Source organism: Cylas formicarius, unplaced genomic scaffold (assembly GCF_029955315.1).
Source record: "Cylas formicarius isolate icCylForm1 unplaced genomic scaffold, icCylForm1.1 PGA_scaffold_6__28_contigs__length_40554024, whole genome shotgun sequence".
Taxonomy (NCBI): domain Eukaryota; kingdom Metazoa; phylum Arthropoda; class Insecta; order Coleoptera; family Brentidae; genus Cylas; species Cylas formicarius.
This window is the reverse complement of record NW_026844347.1, coordinates 34,363,329-34,386,173: the sequence shown is the minus strand read 5'-3', so window position 1 is coordinate 34,386,173 and position 22,845 is coordinate 34,363,329. Positions and strand designations below refer to the sequence as shown.

General features: G+C 34.1%; 1 protein-coding gene across 8 annotated transcripts in view; it reads right to left on the bottom strand.

Annotated features, from left to right (window-relative positions):
* LOC132703769 (ecdysone receptor) overlaps positions 1-22,845 on the bottom strand; it is a 277,047-nt gene that overhangs the window by 44,497 nt on the left and 209,705 nt on the right. The window contains exon 1 of one of the 8 annotated variants that reach the window (XM_060673228.1): positions 19,775-20,362. The exons of the other annotated variants lie outside the window; for them this stretch is intronic. Within the exon in view, the coding sequence (XP_060529211.1) occupies positions 19,775-20,051 (277 nt within the window). The 5' untranslated portion in view covers positions 20,052-20,362. Of the gene's footprint in view, positions 1-19,774; positions 20,363-22,845 lie in introns of those variants that run through there. 8 annotated transcript variants of the gene reach the window in all.

Genomic DNA, 22,845 nt, shown 5'->3' with positions numbered 1-22,845 from the left:
GAACTTTTAAGTGGCACTCCCGTCCAACATAAAATTTTGTCCGGCCCAATCAGTTTTTGCCAAACAGCAAACTTTCATGTCGTATGAAAATTTTGTCGACATAATTTTTTATTCCCGCAAAGAAAGAAAAAAAAACGCAGTTTTCAAAAATCTGCCCCCAGCACGATTTTCTTATAACCTGCGCGAGAAAAAAAATCAAACAGCGTAAACGTAAAAATGTCTAGCTACGCAAACAAGCAGTATACCGAGTTTAATGAACTATTTTCTGCTAATATATACTGGCAATAATAAAAACATAGGTGCGACTTGTAGGAATCTAAGCACAAACAACGCTCGGTCAGAGACAGATTAAAAAAAAAAACGTATTGCCTTAAATGTAAATAATATGTAGTTGTCATTTATTATCGGCGGCTAATACGCAGATAAATATCTGGGTCAAAATTAACGATACTAACAACGAAATATTTATGCGGATCCAGGATTTAAATGTCAAACCACAAAACGTATAACGGATATTTTTTTTATCGAACTATACCAATGGTAGTTCTGTGTTACGCTGTCTGAAAATTGATATTGCCTTTAGAGATAGACAGGACAGTGATGTAAATCAATCGTCGCGAATAATAGAAATAGTCCTTGAGCTTATGCGTGTGTTAGATGTGAGGAACATATTTTTATTTTGTCGTGGAATTTTTTGATTTGGCTTAATAATTAGAACTGCACCAAAAGATCAGAAAAGAGGTATACGGGGCTTCTCAAAGGAAGGTATTTAAATATCCTGCTCTATTGATACGCACTACAGCTTTGTGTTTCGAAATTGATTTCTAATCGCTCCAGTCTCGGCTGGCCTGCTATCATAGCTAAAGTTTAGTACTAAAGCATCTGTCTTCACCTACGAAGTTCTATCTATCTATATATTTATTCTATACGTCGTTTGCACATTGCCCGTATTTAAGATTCTGATTCCGATAACGGACTTCTTTCAGAGCAATGAAAATACGGCAATTTTTTAAAATAACTAAATATTGAATTTTTACTGGCAGGTCCAAAACAGACGGCCAAAGTAAAAGGCGAATAAAATTATCTTCTATACTATATTGTCGGGAGATATTTAACGAAACCCTTGCCCTTGCCTGATGATACGTTTATATTGACAAATAATAGTGAGAACCTCCAAGCTTTAATGAACCAACTAATACAGAAGGGTAAACAATGTGGTCTAAAACGGAACATTAATAAAACTAAATATGATGATTATCAGCAAAGATTACAACAGCGGATTAAATTACCAGTTGAACATGAAATGAAGATGGTAAGATGGTACGTCTTCCCTGTTATTCTCTGTGGTATGGAGAATAAAGTCGGTTATATTTAATTTGTTTGTTTGTTGGTGGCCACCGAAGATCAGTGGGGTGGAAAAGTTAAGAAACGGTGACATAACATTAACAAAAAATGAAAGATGGAGTGCTTTGGCCTCGTAATAACACTCCCTGAAAAAGACAAACTCCTTGGTTTGCTCAAGTATGAAAAAATTTCAATGTTTTAAATTTCGACAGACTTCTGTTTTCATCATGTATCTGCCTCATTTTTTGGTTGGGATGTTCGGGCGATACACTTTTCGTTTTTTTCTTCAATAACAAACTCACTTTTTTAAAGCATTTATGAAGAGCATGAAATATTTGAGGTTATTTTGTCTGTTATTAAAAAGCAATCAGCTCTCGGGGACAGTTATAATCTCAATTCATAAGCATTTGAAGTATATTTACCTATTGTCGGTTCTCTCAAAAATCTTCGAAAAATGTTTGTATAAAACATTAGAACCATTTTTGAACAAAGAATTCTTTTTTAGTAATTACCAATTGGTTTTCGGAGAGGCCATTCGACAGAGTACACTATAATTTCTAGTAAGTCTTTGCCTCTCTTTTATGATTTGAAGAGAATTTTTGATGTGATAGGTATAGAATTTATCCTCGATAAATTCTATAAGTGCGGGATGCGCGGAATTACTTATGGTTGGATAAAATCTTACCTCACTGGCAGAGAACAAAACAGTTAACAGTGAAGTACCTGAAGGAAGCACACTGCGACCGCATTTATTCATAATTTTCTTTGATATTATGCAGGTGCTTCCTAGTCATTACGTAGCTGCATACTTTGGACGATGCGGTCGCCACAACCTCAAATGCCAGATATTTTATCCAACATATCAACCTGTGCGGCAAATAAATCGAATCGAAGACAGAAATTATGCTTTTTAGTTTGACAGATATAAATTAGGAGTATTCTAGTTAAATTAAATAATAAAACGGTTGAACAAACAAGAGTTGTGAAATATCTGGGAGTTTTTATTGTAGTACTCAAGAAACTGTCATTTTTAGTCGTCCGTATTTTGACAATTGAGAAATGGTATATATACTATTATGGCCACGTAGATATGTCATCGTGTTTTGGGGTAATTGTGCCATAAACATACACTATGACAAAACATTATTTCCTATGATAAATTTATTAACTAATTTATCAATTAAAATATATCAGATAACTTTGGGCCCAGACTAGGTCAATATGATTGGCATAGGCTGGCTTAGCTAGCAAAGAGCCCGATAGTTCTATCAATTAAACTGTATAATAAATTTCCCATTGAGGATAAAAAAGTACAAAAAATTAGTGGCATCCAAAGTGTACTTAAAAATAATTTAGTAAAAAATGATTTTTATGCTATAGTATATCTAAGCCTCCGAGCTTATGCCTAAATTATCTACTTCATTTTAACATATTCATTCTTTTTTCTGTATGCTTGTCAATAACTAAACTGTTTGCTTTTTTATAAGATATTTTAATGAAACAATATATTTTTATATGACATTATCCTATACTTTGTTAAAAGTCCACTGAGCTAAAAATGTGTCTATTGTCTCTCAGTAGCCCGTATAAGTTTCCTTGAAAATTTTTTCTCAGAGTTTTATCTTCTATCGAAGGTTGGACAGCCGCTCTAAATATTTTTCGCCTTCGGACACTTCGGATCTTCCCCCCTGTACAACCAATTGCAACAAGCTATATCTTGGTGCCCTCATGCGTGGATGTTCTTGCATGTGCTTTACGCGTCCATGCCTCCATAGCATATAAAAGGGTGGAGAATACGAAGCATTCTCACACGCAGTATCAAACTCAAGTGCCTGTTAGTAAAGAACCTGACAAACGCTGATCGTGCAGTACCAATTCGTGTTTTTATTAATTTGGTCGGATCCATGTTTGAAGTTCCAAGTACTTGTGCTAGTCCACTCTTCCGATGTTCACGTTGTTTACCACTAAATGGATATTTATGCTTGGTGATTTAGTAACTACCATAAATTCAGTTTTGTTAAGGTTGATCTTTAGACCGTATTGGAAAATTAGGTACCTCACTTTTAGACTGGTTATAAATATTTAATGCCGCGTTAAATGTAGTGCCGTTTAGTTTGGTGTATATTTTAGAATATTTTATTATTAATTTCATTTTACTTATTTTAGATTGGTTCGCCGCGCGTTTTGATGAGAGTGTTTATCTGTTTCTTTCCTTGGTAACGCTTGGGCCGCGAGAAATTGTTTTTTGTAAGAGCAGAGTTTGGGCGTTTATCTTTGTGATACTATTTTGCTGATCAAAACCGCCCGGTCGTATCCATCCAACCCAGCACGCAAGCAGAATTGAGAAACTCAAGGTAAGGGATTAAAACTCTCCGTTCCGTTTACCTCGCTAAAGAGCCCTGTTGAGAACATCCCTAGTATATATATATTTTAAATAAATATGTCAAATTTGGATCGGTATACAGGTCCACCAATGACGAAATTAGTATTAATTAATAATATTTGCGAAACGGACTTTATCATAGTAACTAGTTTCTGGTAACTAAACTAAAACTAAACAAAAAAAAAATTCTAATTTAATTGGTGTTAAAAAAAAAGTTTACTTGACTCGTGCAGTTATTTTACTATACCAAACTTAAAAAAACACTAAATTGTATTTCAAACTTTATCTGATCAGTAATTTCTAAAAAAAATGAAATTTAATTCAAAAGTTCACAATGGGCCGGTTTCTATGCACGCAAGTTTAGTATAGTTGGTAGTATGGTCTGTTCATAGATATAAGAAAGTGACCAATTGTTTTTGAATGGGATTATCTAAGGATGGTCATTAACATACAATGCAACAAGATTATTACCTAAAGTTTCGGAATTTAAATTCAGGTAAAATTGTGGTCCGTAATATAAAACAATTTTATACCTATCTGTGTTTAAATATTCCTTATTTTGGTATACTACTTAGCTTAAGTTTATTAGTAATCATTTTTATTTCGTGTGTCATACAGCGTGTGTTGAATCGTGTGCCAATTAAACATATGTGCGAGTCTAGTGTATCTCAGGAGATGCTCCCGCTTAAATGTAGAAAATATTGAAACTAAGGAAGTTATAAACAATGTTTATTTGACGTTATTAAACGTCATTAAACGTGGTGCCAGCAAGCAAGCATCTTTAGAAGAAACGGCCACATTGACGAAAATTCCAACATCAACTGTATGGAAAATTGTGAATAATCCCATTTCAGCGAAGAAGAAAAGAAGCGATGCCGACATTTTCTCGAGTGTCCTCAAACTTATAGAAACCGAAGTTTTTAACATCCCTCCACAAAGTTGGGCAAATTCTGTTAAACATATAGAAAAAGCAGAACAATCGTATATCCATATTGCAAATAATATAGAACAGGCGATTATAGCGATAGTGATACTGATACATTATGTGAATAACTTTAAGTAATTTAAGTAGGTAATAAAAATAATTTGTAATTTTATTTTAAATTTACACATAAATACATACATAAATAAATAAATATTGTTTAATATCTTTCCTAACAAAACCCCAAATAATTAAATTCTAAGCAAAGTACGGCCATATTTTATTCTTACAGCTTGCCCAGGTCTTTCCTTAATTCCGTTAGTCAGTTAGTCACTTTCTTATATCTATGAACAGACTTTACCATACCGAAGCAACGAACGCGGGAATAAAAATCGAACGGAATGGATGGAAGAAAATGAAGTCGGTCGAGAAAAATATTTTTTTTGCCCGTATAAGTAATACACACACACGCAGGCACACGGTCGAGCCGAGCGCCGCGTGAAAGTTATTAATCCGTTGTGCAATGTGCCGATCTTGACTCGAAAGTGACACGAATACGCGTGCCGAAAGTGGAACGCAAGAAAAACGTTTTCGTTGCACGCCGCTGTGCCCGTCCGCCATTAAAACCGGGCAAGGTTGTGTTAATATTTTTCGTCGCTGTTGTTATTTTTACCGATAACGTCGGGGTAAACATAAAAATTGGAACAGTCGCTTTATAAACAGTCGTTCGAAGGATTCTCGTATGTAAAGTCGCCCCGGCCTTGCGAGAGAGTAAAAATGTGTTTACATCGTCTGATTTTCTAATCGAATATATTGTAAAATTGTCAAATGTCAACTTTAGTCATGTGTTTGTCAGTTTCACTTAAAATCATTAACCAAAAGAGAAATTCTGAAGGAAAATACAATTAACACCATTACTAAATTTATTACTTAGCTATTAGAAGTTAGGCAAAGTAGTAAAACGGAAAAAGAGGGCTGTGGAGCATAAAGTGGCTTCTGATACGTTTTACAGAGCATAAGCTGAATTCCTTCTTTTGAAAGTCAGTGCTAATTTAAAATGACAAAAAATACAGTGTTTGGTAATGCGTTCTACACATCAAAGTTTTATTCAATTGGCACGATTAGATTTTATGGACCTCCGCAGGCCATTTTGTTTTAAATTACGTCCGTAAAGTTTTCTGTTTATTATCTATTCATACAGTCATTTGTGCCAAATCACCATGACAAGTTACAGCAACTCTTCAACGTTTGGTGGTCAAATTTAAGACGACTGGTTCGATAATCAACCAGCCTGTGCAGTGTGCAGGAGAACCCGAAGGAGTCGTTTCTTCGCTGTCCACAAAAAGTCGGCCTTTCGGAGACTTCAATTAGACGAATTTATTTCGGGACTTAGGTCTGCACCACTATAAGATCCAGTAGCCCAAATTGTGGCCGAGAAAGTCATCTTTAAGGACGAATGCTATGTAAACGGTAAGCGCTATAATTGACAGTTTGCGTAAACGATTTGAAGTAATATCTCGCTAGACTTTTTGTTGTGGGGTTTCTTGAGGTCACAGGTGTATGCAAGTAAACCACATTCGACCGATGTCCCAAAAAGGTGAACGTAACACATAAGACCATTGCTCAAATTCAGACGTATATATACGAAAAAAGAACCATGGAAAATTGAACCATTCGGATTCGGCATTTGAGTCAGAATTTGAATGATTTTTATTTTGAACTTGACCTCTGTTTTTGACAAACTTTTAAAAAAGTCAACACAACACAAAATAAACATAATACAGTAATATCGAGTTCTTTCAAATCCAAAATAAAATGCACAGTAAAAACCAATCAGTCAAATTAAAAACCTAACTTTATAAATCGAATAAAAAAAAACAAATAAAAAATCAGGCAATGTAAACACAGTTTAAGTGTTTATATAGAGGTTTAGAACAAAGTCGGGCCATTAAAATGAACCAGTCGACTGTTTAAGGATTTTTTTATTGGTCTTAGTAATGCGTTTTCATTACTCTTCTATTATTCCGATGCGGGTATATGAGGGCGAGTGATTATAACCAGACACACACGTAAACGCAGCAATAAAATAAATCGAAAAATTGCAAACAAGAAAAAAGGACCTTTATGAGAAAGCCAAAACTTCCGCGAGCTTGTACGTACGGGCAGTGAAGAGAGAGCAATACAAACTTTTTTGAGTGACGTCAGACAAAAAGATGTCGATGCGTTTGTCGGTGATCACTTTTTTTTAGTTACTTGACGCTATCGAAGTTATGTTGACTACTGGCTAGTGCATTTAGCTTCAAACAGGGATTAAAGAAAATGGAAATAGAACGTAGATTACAATTAAGAAACAAGAAGGGAAAGGAATAACTATTATGGGAAGACAATTGACAAGCTTTATCATACGAACTTTCTCAACTGGACTTCTAAATACCAATGGCCATATAAGTGGGTGAGTGTTATCTTTCCATGGAAGAACCAGCTTATAAGCTTAAAAAAAGATTTTTTTTAATCGTAACTATAATACTATTTGCATTTAATAAACAAAGAAAAAAAATTAATGAGAGTAACCCGAAAAAGAATGATTGTAAAGTCGGGAATTAAAAACAATCTTGGGATGCGTCTGATCGTTAAGAATAACAGTTGAATTCAATTGAATGTCGAACCCAAAACATCACGACTGGTTGGGCTTATTTATATAAACGACTCCGTGCGACCCGTATAGGCAAGTAGTTTTTAACATATTTTTTTCATTAATTCGTAACGATTTTTATCATTAATCAGTGTAAAAGCATGGGGGCTACGAACGATAGGGGAAAAATAATATAAAAGAAGAGAGTTCTGACGGACAGATGTTTCGAAAGTATATATATAGGTACGCCATTTTCGAATTAAAAAGTATGGGCGTATATAGCGATGCTGTCCGCGTTCAACAGGAATAATTGAATAATTAATTGAATATTAAGTGTTTTTGAGTAAATTTTGCTGAATTTAGACAACTTTTGATGGATTTTTAAAGTATATTTGGCACCGAAATTAGAATATAATTTAAGGCAGGATAACTATAACTAAAAGATGGTAAATAATAGCAAAAGGGTTGATTGGATAACATTAGACAAGACAAGAGAAAAAGACTATTTTCAATGAATATTCTTTAAACCGGCTTCATTATTTAAAAAACATGTATCTCGACCATTTCCCCCCTCTGTTTTATAGTTTGAACATTTTTGCCATTAACGTGGGATCATTTAGTTATGACTTTCGCAGATTATATGTTATCTTCAAACTATAGGAAAAAAAAACAAGATAATTGAAGAAAATTGCATCCTTACAAACGCAAAGGCCATTTCCATTGAAACAATACACAAAGCGGAGCAAAAAAAAAGTGAAATACCAGCAATAGTAAAATTAGGATATTATGCGACAAGTGCGGTAAACGGCATTTGACTCACGAGTTTATTTGACACGAGCGGAGCATAGCGGAGCGAGTGTTTAATAAACGAGTGACAAGTTTACGGAACATGTTGCATACTATACTTTTTCTACGACCGTTAGTTTTTGGGTACATGACCGAATTTAACTCGTGAGGTGAGGTAAAATCCCGCGAGATCGGTGTTTAATTTTACAGACGGGAGTAGAAAAACTCTTTTTTGGCGAAAAAATGTGCCTGAACCTCTATTCAATTACTTCAAATATAACAATAATTTCAATTTCGACATTGAAAAAAAAGTATACAACTTCTTGCAAATAGAGAGATAACAAACTCTTATTAAATGTGCTCAAATAGAAAAGTGCAATTTAAGTGTAATTTTTAAATTGTATTGCAAATCGAAGTATTAGTTATGATATAAAATGTCAAAATTTCGAATGCGGTAGGTACTCAGGATGTTGTTTTTTACGCCTCAATGACAATTTCCTTTCCTATATTGGTTCTTTTTTTTTTCAATCGTATGCACAATGTATTCGATTTTCATTCATTGAAATCGCGACAGTTTGAACGTAACATGGACGGCGGCGAATCAAATTACAATTTATTGTGCGGAACGCCGTTAAGTGCTGTATCGACGACGAAAAACAAAAGGCCGAATTATTTTATCACCAACGACAACGTCGTTAAATATACAAACACGGAGATTAAAACGGGGACGTTTTGTAAACAATTTCCGAGATAATAAACGCTTCGAGATTGTGTACGTCTCGTTCGAAAACAGCGAATGAAACGACAGTTTTAAAATGCATCTTAAAAATAATGCCTAATTGCTTTTTTTTTGTTCGTCAAAAGTGGATCAGCGGTGACGCGTAAATAAAAAAAAATAAGGTCGGTGTTGTTTGTCAGCCCGAATTTGCACGCAGTATGTGGAACATGCCGGCAACTGATAACAGCTCGGATAAAAGCCATATGATAACTGCAGTAAGGCAAGACTACAAACGAGCTGTTCTTCTACTAAATAATAAATGAAGACTCTTAAAGCAGTATGTGATTGTTTCGAAGTCTAGCTGATATGTTCAGCTAACATATGATAAAAGCTCTTTATGCATATCCTAAGCTTTGAAACCTAACTGACTTGATATAAATAAGCTAAGAAAGGAAAAAAGCTCTTAAATCCAGATTATTTGATACATTCGGCTGGGAAATAATATAATAAAATCTCTAGCTCTTTATGCAGTTTAGGATCCTGTGAAATCTAACTGCCTTGATATAAATAGCTTAAGAAATGAAAAAAACCTCTCAAATTCGATCCGTTGAAAATACAGCTGATTTGATACATTCAGTTAGGAAATATTAAAGTCTCTAGCTATTTATGCAGTTTAGGATCCTTTAAAATCTAACTGACTTGATATAAATTGGTTAAGAAATGAAAAAAACTCTTAAATCCAATCTGTTGAAAATCCGCCTGAATTGATACATTCAGTTAGGAAATAATAAAATCTCTAGCTTTTTATGCAGTTTAGGATCCTGTGGAATCTAACTGACTTGATATAAATAGGTTAAGAAATGAAAAAAACCTCTTAAATTCGATCGGTTGATAATACAGCTGATTTGATACATTCAGTTAGGAAATATTAAAGTCTCTAGCTCTTTATGCAGTTTAGGATCCTTTAAAATCTAACTGACTTGATATAAATTGGTTAAGAAATGAAAAAAACTCTTAAATCCAATCTGTTGAAAATCCGCCTGAATTAATACATTCAGTTAGGAAATAATAAAATCTCTAGCTTTTTATGCAGTTTAGGATCCTGTGAAATCTAACTGCCTTGATATAAATAGCTTAAGAAATGAAAAAACCTCTTAAATTCGATCCGTTGAAAATACAGCTGATTTGATACATTCAGTTAGGAAATATTAAAATCTCTAGCTCTTTATGCAGTTTAGGATCCTTTAAAATCTAACTGACTTGATATAAATTGGTTAAGAAATGAAAAAAACTCTTAAATCCAATCTGTTGAAAATCCGCCTGAATTAATACATTCAGTTAGGAAATAATAAAATCTCTAGCTTTTTATGCAGTTTAGGATCCTGTGAAATCTAACTGCCTTGATATAAATAGCTTAAGAAATGAAAAAAACCTCTTAAATTCGATCCGTTGAAAATACAGCTGATTTGATACATTCAGTTAGGAAATATTAAAATCTCTAGCTCTTTATGCAGTTTAGGATCCTTTAAAATCTATCTGACTTGATATAAATTGGTTAAGAAATGAAAAAAACTCTTAAATCCAATCTGTTGAAAATCCGCCTGAATTGATACATTCAGTTAGGAAATAATAAAATCTCTAGCTTTTTATGCAGTTTAGGATCCTGTGGAATCTAACTGAATTGATATAAATAGCTTAAGAAATGAAAAAAACCTCTTAAATTCGATCCGTTGAAAATACAGCTGATTTGATACATTCAGTTAGGAAATATTAAAATCTCTAGCTCTTTATGCAGTTTAGGATCCTTTAAAATCTATCTGACTTGATATAAATTGGTTAAGAAATGAAAAAAACTCTTAAATCCAATCTGTTGAAAATCCGCCTGAATTGATACATTCAGTTAGGAAATAATAAAATCTCTAGCTTTTTATGCAGTTTAGGATCCTGTGGAATCTAACTGACTTGATATAAATAGGTTAAGAAATGAAAAAAGCTCTTAAATTCGATCCGCTGAAAATACAGCTAATTTGATAAATTCAGATAGGAAATAATAAAATCTCTAATTCTATATGCCGTTTTTTGAAATCTAACTGACTTGGTATAAATAAGTAAAGAAATGAAAAAAAGGTCTTAAATTCAATCCAATCCAATCCAAAATCTCTAGCTCTATGTGCAGTTTAGGATCCTGTGAAATCTAACTGATTTGATATAAATAAGCTAAGAAAGGAAAAAAGCTCTTAAATTCGATCCGCTGAAAATACAGCTAATTTGATATATTCAGATAGGAAATAATAAAATCTCTAATTCTATATGCCGTTTTTTGAAATCTAACTGACTTGGTATAAATAAGTAAAGAAATGAAAAAAAGGTCTTAAATCCAATCTATTGGAAATGGAGCTGATTTGATACATTCAGCTAGGAAATAAAATCTCTTCAAGCAATTTGTGATCCCTTCGAAGGCTAGCTGATTTGATAGATTCAGTTAGAAAATGATAAAAGCTCTTAAACAATCTCTGATCTATTCGCAAGTTTAGCTGATTTCATAAATTTAGCAGTAAAATGATAAAAACCGTTAAATGAGCCCGTGACACATTTAAGTATACGTGGGTAGCAGCTAGGAAAATTGTAAAAACTATTACGCAGCCGGAGTCTAGATGATTTGCTACATTCAAGTACAAAATGATCGAAGCTAATAAGTCAATCTGTGAATCGAGTATATAGTCTAAAAAAATTGTTTGTGAACAACAAATAGAGAACGGCTAGCTCTAGAGAGAAACGATTTTTGAGATAACCTCGCGAGATTAAACAAAGTCGGGTTAAATTAGGCGACCTTGGAAGTCGTTCTATTAGTAACAATCCATTCGTTAAAAATATTGTTCGAACCGCGGCTTGTTTTTCGGTGCCTTGAAAAAAAATCACTAGGTAATTACCATTGAAATTATATTTCAAAGCTTTGCATTGTCTTAAAGGACGTTCGTTAGGGTTTTTTTTCTGCCGCCGCAATATAAAAACCTACCCGCAACAGGATAAATAGATAGGCGTTTTTTAAAATGAGCTTAGAATTTTAAAAAGCTGCAAACATATACTTGTCAAAGCATTTTCAAAATAAAAATTGTTACTGAAAGCATTTATGTGTAGTTTCCTTTAATTCAGTCACAGTTGCTGAGTTGGATTACTGAGAAAAATATTTCCGATTCCGATTCATTCATGGGACAACTTGCCCCGGGCAAGATAATTTTTGTATCCTCTTAAGGTAAAGAAAGATGGTGCGAGACACCAAATAATGCCGATATAGTGAAAAATCTGTCCTACATTTAATCACGGGTCCTTCGGAATGTTATTGGTTAATTTACAAATTTTTTAATGGACCAGAATAACGGATCTTTTAATAGTGCCTTACTGAATGTTGGTTATAGTTTTGGTTAGTTTTCATTAAACAAGTGCCGATTTCTTAAATGTGTGAAACCTTGAGTGATTTTAAGAAGAAAAGTTAATAACAACATATATCTGAAACAGCAAACAAAAATAACTTTGCTTAATAGGCGACTGGTTAAAGCAGAAAATTAGGTTTTGACCAACAAATTTTTTTTTCTAAGCGTGGTAAGTGCCTACCAAATATCAATACTAATATAATAACAAATAAAAAATAACAAAAGGGATCTAAATGTACCGTACTAATTTTATCTTCAAAAATATTGGTTAACGATGTGTATAAAATTTCATAAAAATATTTAGGGTGTAAAGAAAATTATGACAGATAAGTTTTTTTTAAACTTAGCCTATAGCTATAGGTATTCCCTTAATAATACTCCAAAATGAAAAGGAAAGACTGATATAGCCCCTTAAAAAAAAACTGAAAACACGTTTTTATAATATTTTAATGTGTGGGAATAGCTGGGTTTAACCCACCAGCTTATACGCTGAAGAAAACCCGAGTAGCTTTAGATGTGACCCGTGTAGAAGAAAAGCTTAAAGGATTCGTGGATTATTATTGTACAACAACGGAGAATCACGAACGAATAGGATTCGAAAATTTAAAACGCATTAAGAAGACAATTTAGAAACCCGAGACTTCGGGCAACCTTGAAATACTTCTTGCTTTATCCTTTCACCAAATTAAAATGAGGCATAAAAATTCAGTTCTTATACTGCGCGCGTCACAAGAAACGAACGAAGCCGAGTCGTTTAGATTATCTTTTGAAGTAAAAAAAAAAGATTGAAATTTTTATTCATTACAAACAGAGCGAACGGGAGGGGCGAGGAGGCGCGGAGATTGAGCCAGAATGACCGGCAAAAATTTTGAACCAAAAATGTGTCTCGGGATGGCTTTATCCAAAACGATCGGCGTTAATTTTTATCTATTCCCGGCCCCGGTCAATATATAAAATTACGGCGCCTTTAAAAGCTTTTTTTTAAAAGTACTCCTTAATATAGCACAGCAGCACAAAAAAGTTGTTACAACGCATATGCGTCGTTAAGCTTTTAAAATAATAAAAATAATAATAATAATAATAATTTTTATTCACGTATTGATATACAACGAAAAGGACACGGTTCGGATGAACAAAATAAGATATTTTGTGCCTCCGTTTTTAAACCTATGCTAAGAAGAGGGTAGCAGCGCTAGGCAGGAAAAATGCACATAAAAAAAATAAATAAATACCTAGTACGATCTGTGCAAATAGAGGGACTTACACTTTGGAAATAGTATACAGTAGACATTACTTAAATATTTAATGATAATAATACTTCGCACAGGTGTGTGGAAAAGGTATTGTTTAGCAATTTAAGAGAGTGATCCAATGCTTTATATGTTTTAGCCATGTCATGTGTAGAGGATCTTGCAAAAATTCCAGAGGTGTGGCGTGGAGGGGTGAGCAGGCCTTTAAATCTTAAATTTAAATTGTGAACGTCCGCGCGAAAGCTGATTTTTTTGAAAAGATAGCGTGGAAACTTCAATCTTATAATTTTGTGATAAAGATTAAATTTATGGAGATATCGTCGATTTTTCATATTAAGCCATCGGACTTCCTTCAGTTTATGACTAACAGGCCTGCCGCGTTTATTCCCAACAATTAATCTCAGACAGTATTTTTGGAGTTTTTGAATCCAGCAGCCGCTGTCAGACATGTGCCATAGACGACATCGCAGTGGTTAAAAGAAGATAAAACTATCGAATCACACAGGACCTTTTTTAATGATTGATTTAACATATTTTTAGAACCATATAAGCATTTTAAGAGAGCAATGGATTTTTTAATACATTGTGTAACGTGACCATTAAATCTTAGCTGCCGAGCATAAGCCCAAGGTTTTTTGCCTCAGTTTTGAGAGGAATGCACACATTTGATATTTTTATTTCAACCAGTTGCGATAATCGATCAACATCCACGGGTCTACCAAAGAACATTGCTATAGATTTTTTTGGATTTAGATGGAGTGAATGTTCTAGGGACACCCTGTTAATGATTTCTACATTATTATTTATGATTTGACAGCTTTCCAAAATTTTATTTCTCGAAAATGAGTAATAAATTTGTGTATCATCTGCATACATTTGGGTTTTGCAACGCTGTATAAAACTAGGAAACGCGGACGTATATATACAGTATAAAATTGGCCCCAGAACGGAGCCTTGAGGCACTCCAGATATTATAGCATGACAGTCTGATTGTCTAATTGTCGATTTTTATTTCGATGTCGAACTCAAACCAGGCAAAAATAATCACAATCTGAAGAACCTTGAAAACTCAAGCATCAGTAAATACGGGTACAAGCAATTCATACTTTTTGAAGCAAAAAGTGATTACGCTGCCCTACAAAATTTTAAGCATTTTGAAGTATTCGTATAGCTTTAAGACTTTCCTTTATACTCAGTTTTTCTAATAAATTTGGTCGTGATAGCTTATTGCTCGTTTTTTTACGAGATAAAATATTATTCTTGCATTTAGTTTAATTTATTTTATCTAATACATTCTCGTCTTCTTGATTAAGTCAGAATCAAATTTTGATTAGGAATGTAACAAAACGGGTCTATTGCGACTACTTTCATGATTGTAGAGCTTTATCTAGGTTCGTCTCTTTCATTAGATTCCACACCCTCGACAGCCACTTCTTGGTGTAGTTGGTTGCCTCTGGTTTGGTTACGAATATCAGATGAAAACGCAATTTCGATAGGTGTTCACATTGACACAACAAAACTTTGTAAGTGAGCCATCAGATATACCATTATTCTTACGGTATTCTTTTTGTAGCTCGGGATGGTCTGCTGTAAATTTGCTCGAAGGACTTCTGAAGAATTTCTCGCCCATGCCAAGGGAGTATCTGTATTTCCGGGGTCTATTTTTTGACAGTTGATTTTGGGATGGGTTTAGCCACCCCATGAAAGATTTCTGGTCGAAGCAATGACCTTAACGAACCTTCGGCTACTCTGTTGGCTGGGTGGCCTTCGTGCCTTGGTGTCTATGGCACTTTATTCTGACTTATGATATATAATAACCCCTTAAATATTATTCTGTTTGATTGCTTTACTTCTCTTGCACTGTGTTCAAGTGCCCGTTTTCATACATCGCAGCTTCTACTTGCGTTTTTGAGTCATTATCTACCAAATTATTTCTGCCCTTAGTGGTTGGCGATTTCCACAAGCTTTTCTTTTTGGAATTTGATTTCTGTGAGTGTAGTGCTGCCCATGGGCAGCCTTATGACTTCATTGCCATGTCCTTCATTAGGACTGTTAACTAACTGCTAAGTTAGTTAGAACCAATCGAAAAAATATTGACATAATTACTATTAATTGCAATTTTTAGGGATCTGCACGCCAAATCAAATCCAAGAACGCGCGCCAGATGGTTATTTGCTTTTGGCCGGTTCGTATTGAGGCTCCAAATGGTTGACCTTTGTTTTTGAGAACGACGCGGCTGTCTGAAAGATTCCATCAAAATAGAACGTTATCTTTTATCGCGGCCGAGTTCAATGTAACGCGACATTGATTTGTTTAATTTGCGTCGCGAGTGCAACCCAATGCAAAAACCGATAAGATATTTTATCCAGATTTCGACGAAACCGGGCCACTGCACACCGACTCGAAATAAATAAAAATAAATGTGAAAATAATTGAAAGTAGGTAAACAGCGAAAATATTTTTAAAAGAAACATCGAGCTTTAAACGAAGATAGGCTGTACAAGGTGTATTTGTTTTACGAATACGGCAAATTGCAAAACCTGAGAGGCAGGAATCTCCCAAAAGAGTCAAGAAAAATCTTGAAAAATCAAGAAAATCTAAATTGGGAAAACTATGACTAACAGGCATTTGAAAATTTGGGAAGGGACTAAAGTTGACGAGGTCTAAAATATTTTTAAGATGGTCGTACTTCCGGCTTTACCGGAAGTGAGCACTAACGACCTTCTTGTTTCAGTAACAGACCGACGAAATTCCTGACGGAACATCCCGTATATAAGCCATTTGACGAAATGTGTTAACCTCCGGTTAACATTGTTAATAAAACGTTAGGTTAGTTTTATGGTGAAATATTTTCTACATAAGAATTGTGACACTATCATTACGAAACAAACTATAGTTTGGCGGAAATGTTATAAAAGTTGGGGCAACTAGAACCGCCAGAATTTTAAATGACACCAGCCCTATTGACAGCCCCAGGGACTTTTAAAAAGTGATAATTTAAGGAAGGCTGTTTTTTTTAATTCTCGGATTGGGGTGCAACAAGGGATGATCGCTCATCCCGTAACCCAAAAATAGTGCCCTAGTTGTCCCCACTTTGTATAGTATGTGTGCCAAATTGTGTTTTTAATTTTTTTTTAGTTTTAAAGAATCTCCGAAACATTATTAGTTGTACGAAATGCTTAAAATACAATTCCGTTTTATAATATATTCCCATCCGCATTTCGGAAAATCAATTTTTCGGAATTGGCGTTAGATTTATCGTTAAACAGATGATTAACTGTTCAAATAAATAACCTAGTTTCGAATTCCTCGAACGGGCTGACTCACTTCACGTGGTTTCGCCACAACCTGCAAATTGACCGCATCAACTTGCTCCCGAGTAATGAGAATTGGAGTAAATATCGGTTTTCACGCATCGGCGCCATTATATATGGGATATATATGTGTCGCAGGCAAATGGTAAATGGCTTTTGTCTAGGAAAATGTTACCTGGGCTAATAGTGCCTTTTCTTTTTCAACTGCTAAATGGTATTTGCCTAAGCATGTCTTAGGCAAATGGAAAAGTTTATTTAGTGAATATTTTTTTTATAAGAAGCACAAAAACTAATTCCACAAATAAAAAGAAAAAGTAAACATATAATGCCAAATACAAACAAAATAATTGAGTGAATAATAAAAAATCTAAATATTACACGGTCACAAAGTGGTCACATGGTCACAAAGTTAATGAAAATTGTAACAAATTGTGCAAAAAATATACCAGATCTCACTCTTAAATGACTCTTCAATAGAAATTACTTTCATGATAACATCTGCCTAAGCAAAAGTCATTTGCCTGCAACATTATATATATATATATATATATATATATATATATATATATATATATATATATATATATATATATATATATATATATATATATATATATATATATATATATATATATATATATATATATATAATTTTTAGTTAGTTATGGACGCTGATAATACACAAATTATCCAAACCTACCAAATACTTCTGACGAAGATATTTCAGGTATATTCATTTAAAAGTTGCACTAGGACAAAAATATAAAAAATAAAGCAAGGAAACACTCACTGATAGCGAGACTTATACAAAATATAAAATCCAAATAAAGTAATTAAACTAGATGACCTAATTTATTTATTTGTTTGAATGGCACAGTATAGAAAGAGAAACCTCTAAATAGATTGTAAATTAATACGGATGCGATATTATGTAATACTATGACAAGTATCCCGAAAATAAATTGTATAAGTAATCGGTCACATTAGAGGTTATTTTAAAACTGCATTAAATAATCATTTGAAGAAATGGGTTAACGTTGTTAACATTAGCCCAGTCCGTTTTAATAGTGAAATATTTGTAGATGCGTAATATGTCAAACAGAACGGAATTAAACGGCGAGGAAAGCTCGGAATGGTTGGTTATAGTTCAAATAAATTTATATGCTCGCACCCGGCAAATTTATCGTCATTTAAGTCATTTTTTCCTGGGTTTTGGAAATTGGAATTGACCTTGAAAAATGCGCGCCATGAACTGCTAGAACATTTTTATGAAATTACGTCATTTTCGGATAAAATTATTGACATTGATATAAAAACATTTTAGCCAAAGCCAAAGTTATTTTTCTAAGTTCTGTAATTAGGTATGTAATTAAGTGTGATCGCATTCACCAAAATTCATATAATAAATAAACGGTTTATAGTGGACGTAGTAGATAAATAACCCTTTTAAATAAAAGAAAAAACGAATTGGTTTTAAAAATATTATTTTTAATTATCAAGAGGCTTTAAGACATTGCGGGTCATGCAGCGCATTCCTCCTGGTAGAAGACAAGAAGTATACGAGCTATAAATAAACCAATGCCAGAAAATTAACATATATTTAAGAGTAAGATATAGTAAAATATTTTCACTACTACTTTACTACAAGGCCCGTATTCATAGCGAACGTCAGATTTTGATTGATACTGTAAACTGTAAATAGGACTTTTCAAAATTCTTCCATCATTTGAGACTTTCACAAGACTTGAAAAATTAATGGAATATTCACTAGTGGTGGACTACATGCGAACTTTATTCTTAGCAACCGTCAAATTTAAAAATTTGCAAAGTGTCCAAGGACTATGTGAATAACCTGGCAGCCACGCGCAAGGGACGTTAAAATAAAACACATAGTTTATGTAACGTTTTGCTTCCACGGGGTCGTGCACTAGCGAAGGGGTTCACCAGAACTCAAATTTTTGGACCCTCGTCAATTTAATGAGAAAATAAATAAAAGTGACAAGGATACACAGAACAGCCGTTCCGAGGGGGAAACCACCACCAAAAATTTTCCGTATCTCCTTTTTTAGCATCGTCTTTTTTTGTATGAAGAAACTGTCTTCTAATAAAATGTTTTTAATACTTTTAACGCTTTCTTTCCATACTATCCAAATGAAATAATTCATTCAGAGACTTTTTGAACAAATGACGTAATAATACAAGATATATATTTCGAGTATATTTCGTTTATTAACAAAATAAATTACTGTTACAAAACGGAAAATGAATGAGGTTTCACGGTATTTGCACATTTAAGCCTCTAGATCTCGAATTTTACGTTTTTTATTCGTCAATTAGTAACTACTACCAGAGTTTCTTCTGGATGAAACTTTCGGAATTCTTAATATCTAAAATCATAATTTATCTTCCACGGTCTAGAAACATTTCAAATTGAAACACTTTGGTTTTCAAAAAATTCTATGTTTAATATGACACAAAATTAGTACAAAAAATAATTGGTAAAGAAAATGTTTTGCTGTTTCCCTTATTTTAATATCAGGTATTAAACATGCCCGGGCAAAAGTTACCAATTCTATTTTATTAAATTTTAATTTACGTACGTAATAATATGAATAACAAAATTTTATGTTGTTTTACCAAAAATTTGATATTTGAAAAAGTAAAACCATTCGGAGGTTAGTTTGTAGAGCGAAATTTGGTTTGAAAATCCAATGTTATTCTCAAATGTTTCCGCTTTATTTTAGCACATATTTCTCATAATTTCCTCCATAAGTATGGTAGGAGGTTCCCCCTCGATCCGTTCCTAGGAGAACATCGCCCCAGTTTCAAGAATTTGTCAAAAGGGAAATACCTTGGTTTTCCTTCATGCCCTCCCCCTAAGATAACGTTTAAAACAAAACATTGAATTCGAAACTTCTGTGTTATTTTTAACGTCCACTATAGACGCAGCCAGGTTTTTGTCACTTAGTCCTGAGGGAGGAAATCGCTGCGCACCTGACATCGAACTAGTATCCGACTTGGCGACGGTGTGGTTGGCAATGATCGTCTGACCGGGTATCCCGCCGTATCCGTTCTGTATGATCAAGTTTCTGGCATGGTTCTGGGCGTTCAAGTCCAAATCCCAGAATTCCAAGTCGACGTCGCCAATATCGGTGGATGCTAACGAGTTTGCCGGACTCATTACCAACGCGGTCGACGATGAAGTCACTTCCGAACTAGAATCGTCGGGCGACACTCTGACAGGTTGCAACCCGACCCATCTACGTTTCATAACCCCGCCTCCCACTACACCCCGGGCGCGCGCCAAAAACGAATGTGGTGTTCGTCTCCTGACCGCGAATCGGGATCACTTGTCTCGGTCGTCCGCGCACAGATTCCTTTTTTTTTTTCGGTTAATATTTATTTTCCCCGCCGACCAACGTGAACTTGCGTACTACTACTACGTATACGCGCGACACAGTCTGCGTCCTCGCCGCGGCGCCTCGTACTAACGCGACACTCGGTAAACTATGTAAGTGGGTCCTGATTAACGAAAGTATTATAGTCGGCCGACGCAAAAGTAACGTAAGTCACTCTCGATGAGTCGAGCGCTCACTGATGCCGTTCTTGGGACACGTTCACGGGTGGAGGGGCGGTTCAGGGTAACGCGCGGCGTTGCCGGCTACGCGCGTTTTTCCCCACACCCCACGATTTGCCCGGTGAAATCGAAAACTTTAATTCACGTTTATTCGAGACGCTCTATCTCATCGGGATGTTGATGGTTTAGTTGATGCACTGTTAATGTAATGCCCGGCCTAGATAATCAGACAAAAAGTGAGATAAATGCACCGCGAAGACAAATGTGCAATAAAATTCAGTTATCGCCAATCAGACGTTTCCACCGGGAAGAAAATTAAAAAAAATATATTGCTAGCAGCCAGTTCTTATAGCTTTATCTCCACTTCATCCAATGATGGAAAAAGTAAACGCGAACCTTTTGGAATGATTTCAAGTTTCAAAGTACGAGAAATTTCCACTAATAAATTGTTAGTTTGGTTACGTGATATTGAACGTAGAATGTGAAACGAAGATTACGAGGATTCTTGGCCCTTCAGTTGCCAAAATATTTAACTATCTACAGAAATGCTACAAATGAAACAGCAAACTTAGCAATTACTGTAAAGTTTTTTATCAACAGACGATTCCTACGGCACTGCATGCAGTGTTTTCCACATTTTTTTCTTTCTTTCAAAATATTAAAATTTAGCTGGGAGTCCCCATTTGGCAGCAGACAATATCTGTAATAATACCTGGAGTATATGAGTTTGTATAATTTTCGAAAATGTTTTTTCTTGTGTTAATATAATAAACGATATTTATCTAGTATTTGAAAATATTTACAACAGAACTACTACAACACAATATAACTAAATTTGCATAATTTGTGATTTTGCACTGATTCAGGGGTCTCCCACTTTTGTCAGACCACACCGTCCATATAGGGTCGACAGCTTGTTGGGACATATACAGATTAATCCTCGCGGACTGGAGATGAGATTTGCAAAAGTATTTTTGAAACATAACAAAAATAAGACAAAAATTGTGGAGAAATGTGTCGCATTTGTCGTCACTTTGTTGCGAAACATCAATGTTGAATCCGGCATAACAAATACTTCAGCCTGGATCACATTTTTTTTTTTATAAAATGTTTTATATGAAATTTCTGACATGTATAATGAAAATATTAATTAACTAAACAATAACGTTAAGTAAACACTTGGAGCTATAATTAATATCTGGGTCGTAAAAAAAAATCGTGTGTGGCGATTATTCTTTTTGCCGCAGGACTTCTTCGACGGGATAAAAACGAAAACTTCTTGAAAATATATAGAAAAAAATCAATAAAAATACAAGTGCGTACAAAAAAAATGTAGCAGTGTGTGATTTTACAGAGAAATGTGACTCGTAAAACTTGGAAATACTTTCCATAATATTAGCAGAAAATATATACCCAAACAAAATAAACACAAAGTTCGAGAAATGTAATTCAATACTTCATTCCCACTGACCTAAATAATCTTTTGATCCACAACATAATACTTACATTTAGTAAACCCAAGTCTGTAGAGGGTAATAATGGTTAAGTGTCGATTTCAGTGCTCCGCGGAGTATTAGTTTCCGTTTGCAATTATTGATAAATACATTTTATTCGCAAATTAAAGGGATGACTAATTTTGCGCAAAACATTTTGAACTATTTAATAATTGTAAGAAATTGTTCGAAATGAAATGGTTAAATGCGCTAGAACATTCTAATGTGCATAAAACATATTAAATTTGCTATTATATCGTTTCTTTACTAATTGCCCCGCTAGGAAAGTTAGCAGTAGGGCAGACAACACGAACTAACCGAAACTACATAACTGTTATTTTTTATCTAATGAATCTAAATGAAAAATGAAAAGAACCAATTGAAAATGATTGTAATATTTATTAATAATTATTTTGCTATTGATTTGATTTAGTGGTGGATCTTGCAGTGTTTTTTTTTAATTAATTTCAGAAAAAAACCAGGCGTTAATAAAATTTTATAAAATCCTCAACATAAAATTTCTGAAATTTTTACCCGCATTCATTTTTTTGGCAATATTTTGTATGACTACACGATGTGGGAGACTATTAAATTTCAAGGTAACAACAACAACAAACAGGTATCTAGCCAGGTTCAATCCACTATCAATATCACTGGTAGAAAAATTGAGTAGAAACGATTAAAAATATAATAAACGGCATTCGTGCAACTCGCGCATATGTGTTTTACATTTTTGCGAAGTTTGTAAATTTTTTCTTTGATTAACTTATGAATTTCGCGTCGAAATATCTCGTAATATATCTCAGCTGATTTTGTTCTTTCCAACCCTGGAAGTTTATATTTAATTCATAAATTTTTTTATCAACTTCTGCTACTACAGTTGTAATGCATTTGCTCGTGATTCATTCAATTTAATCTGATCCAACTAAAACACCTTTTGACTTATAAATGACTGACTTTTTGTCATATTTGCGTTGGTTGGCGATACTGCACTT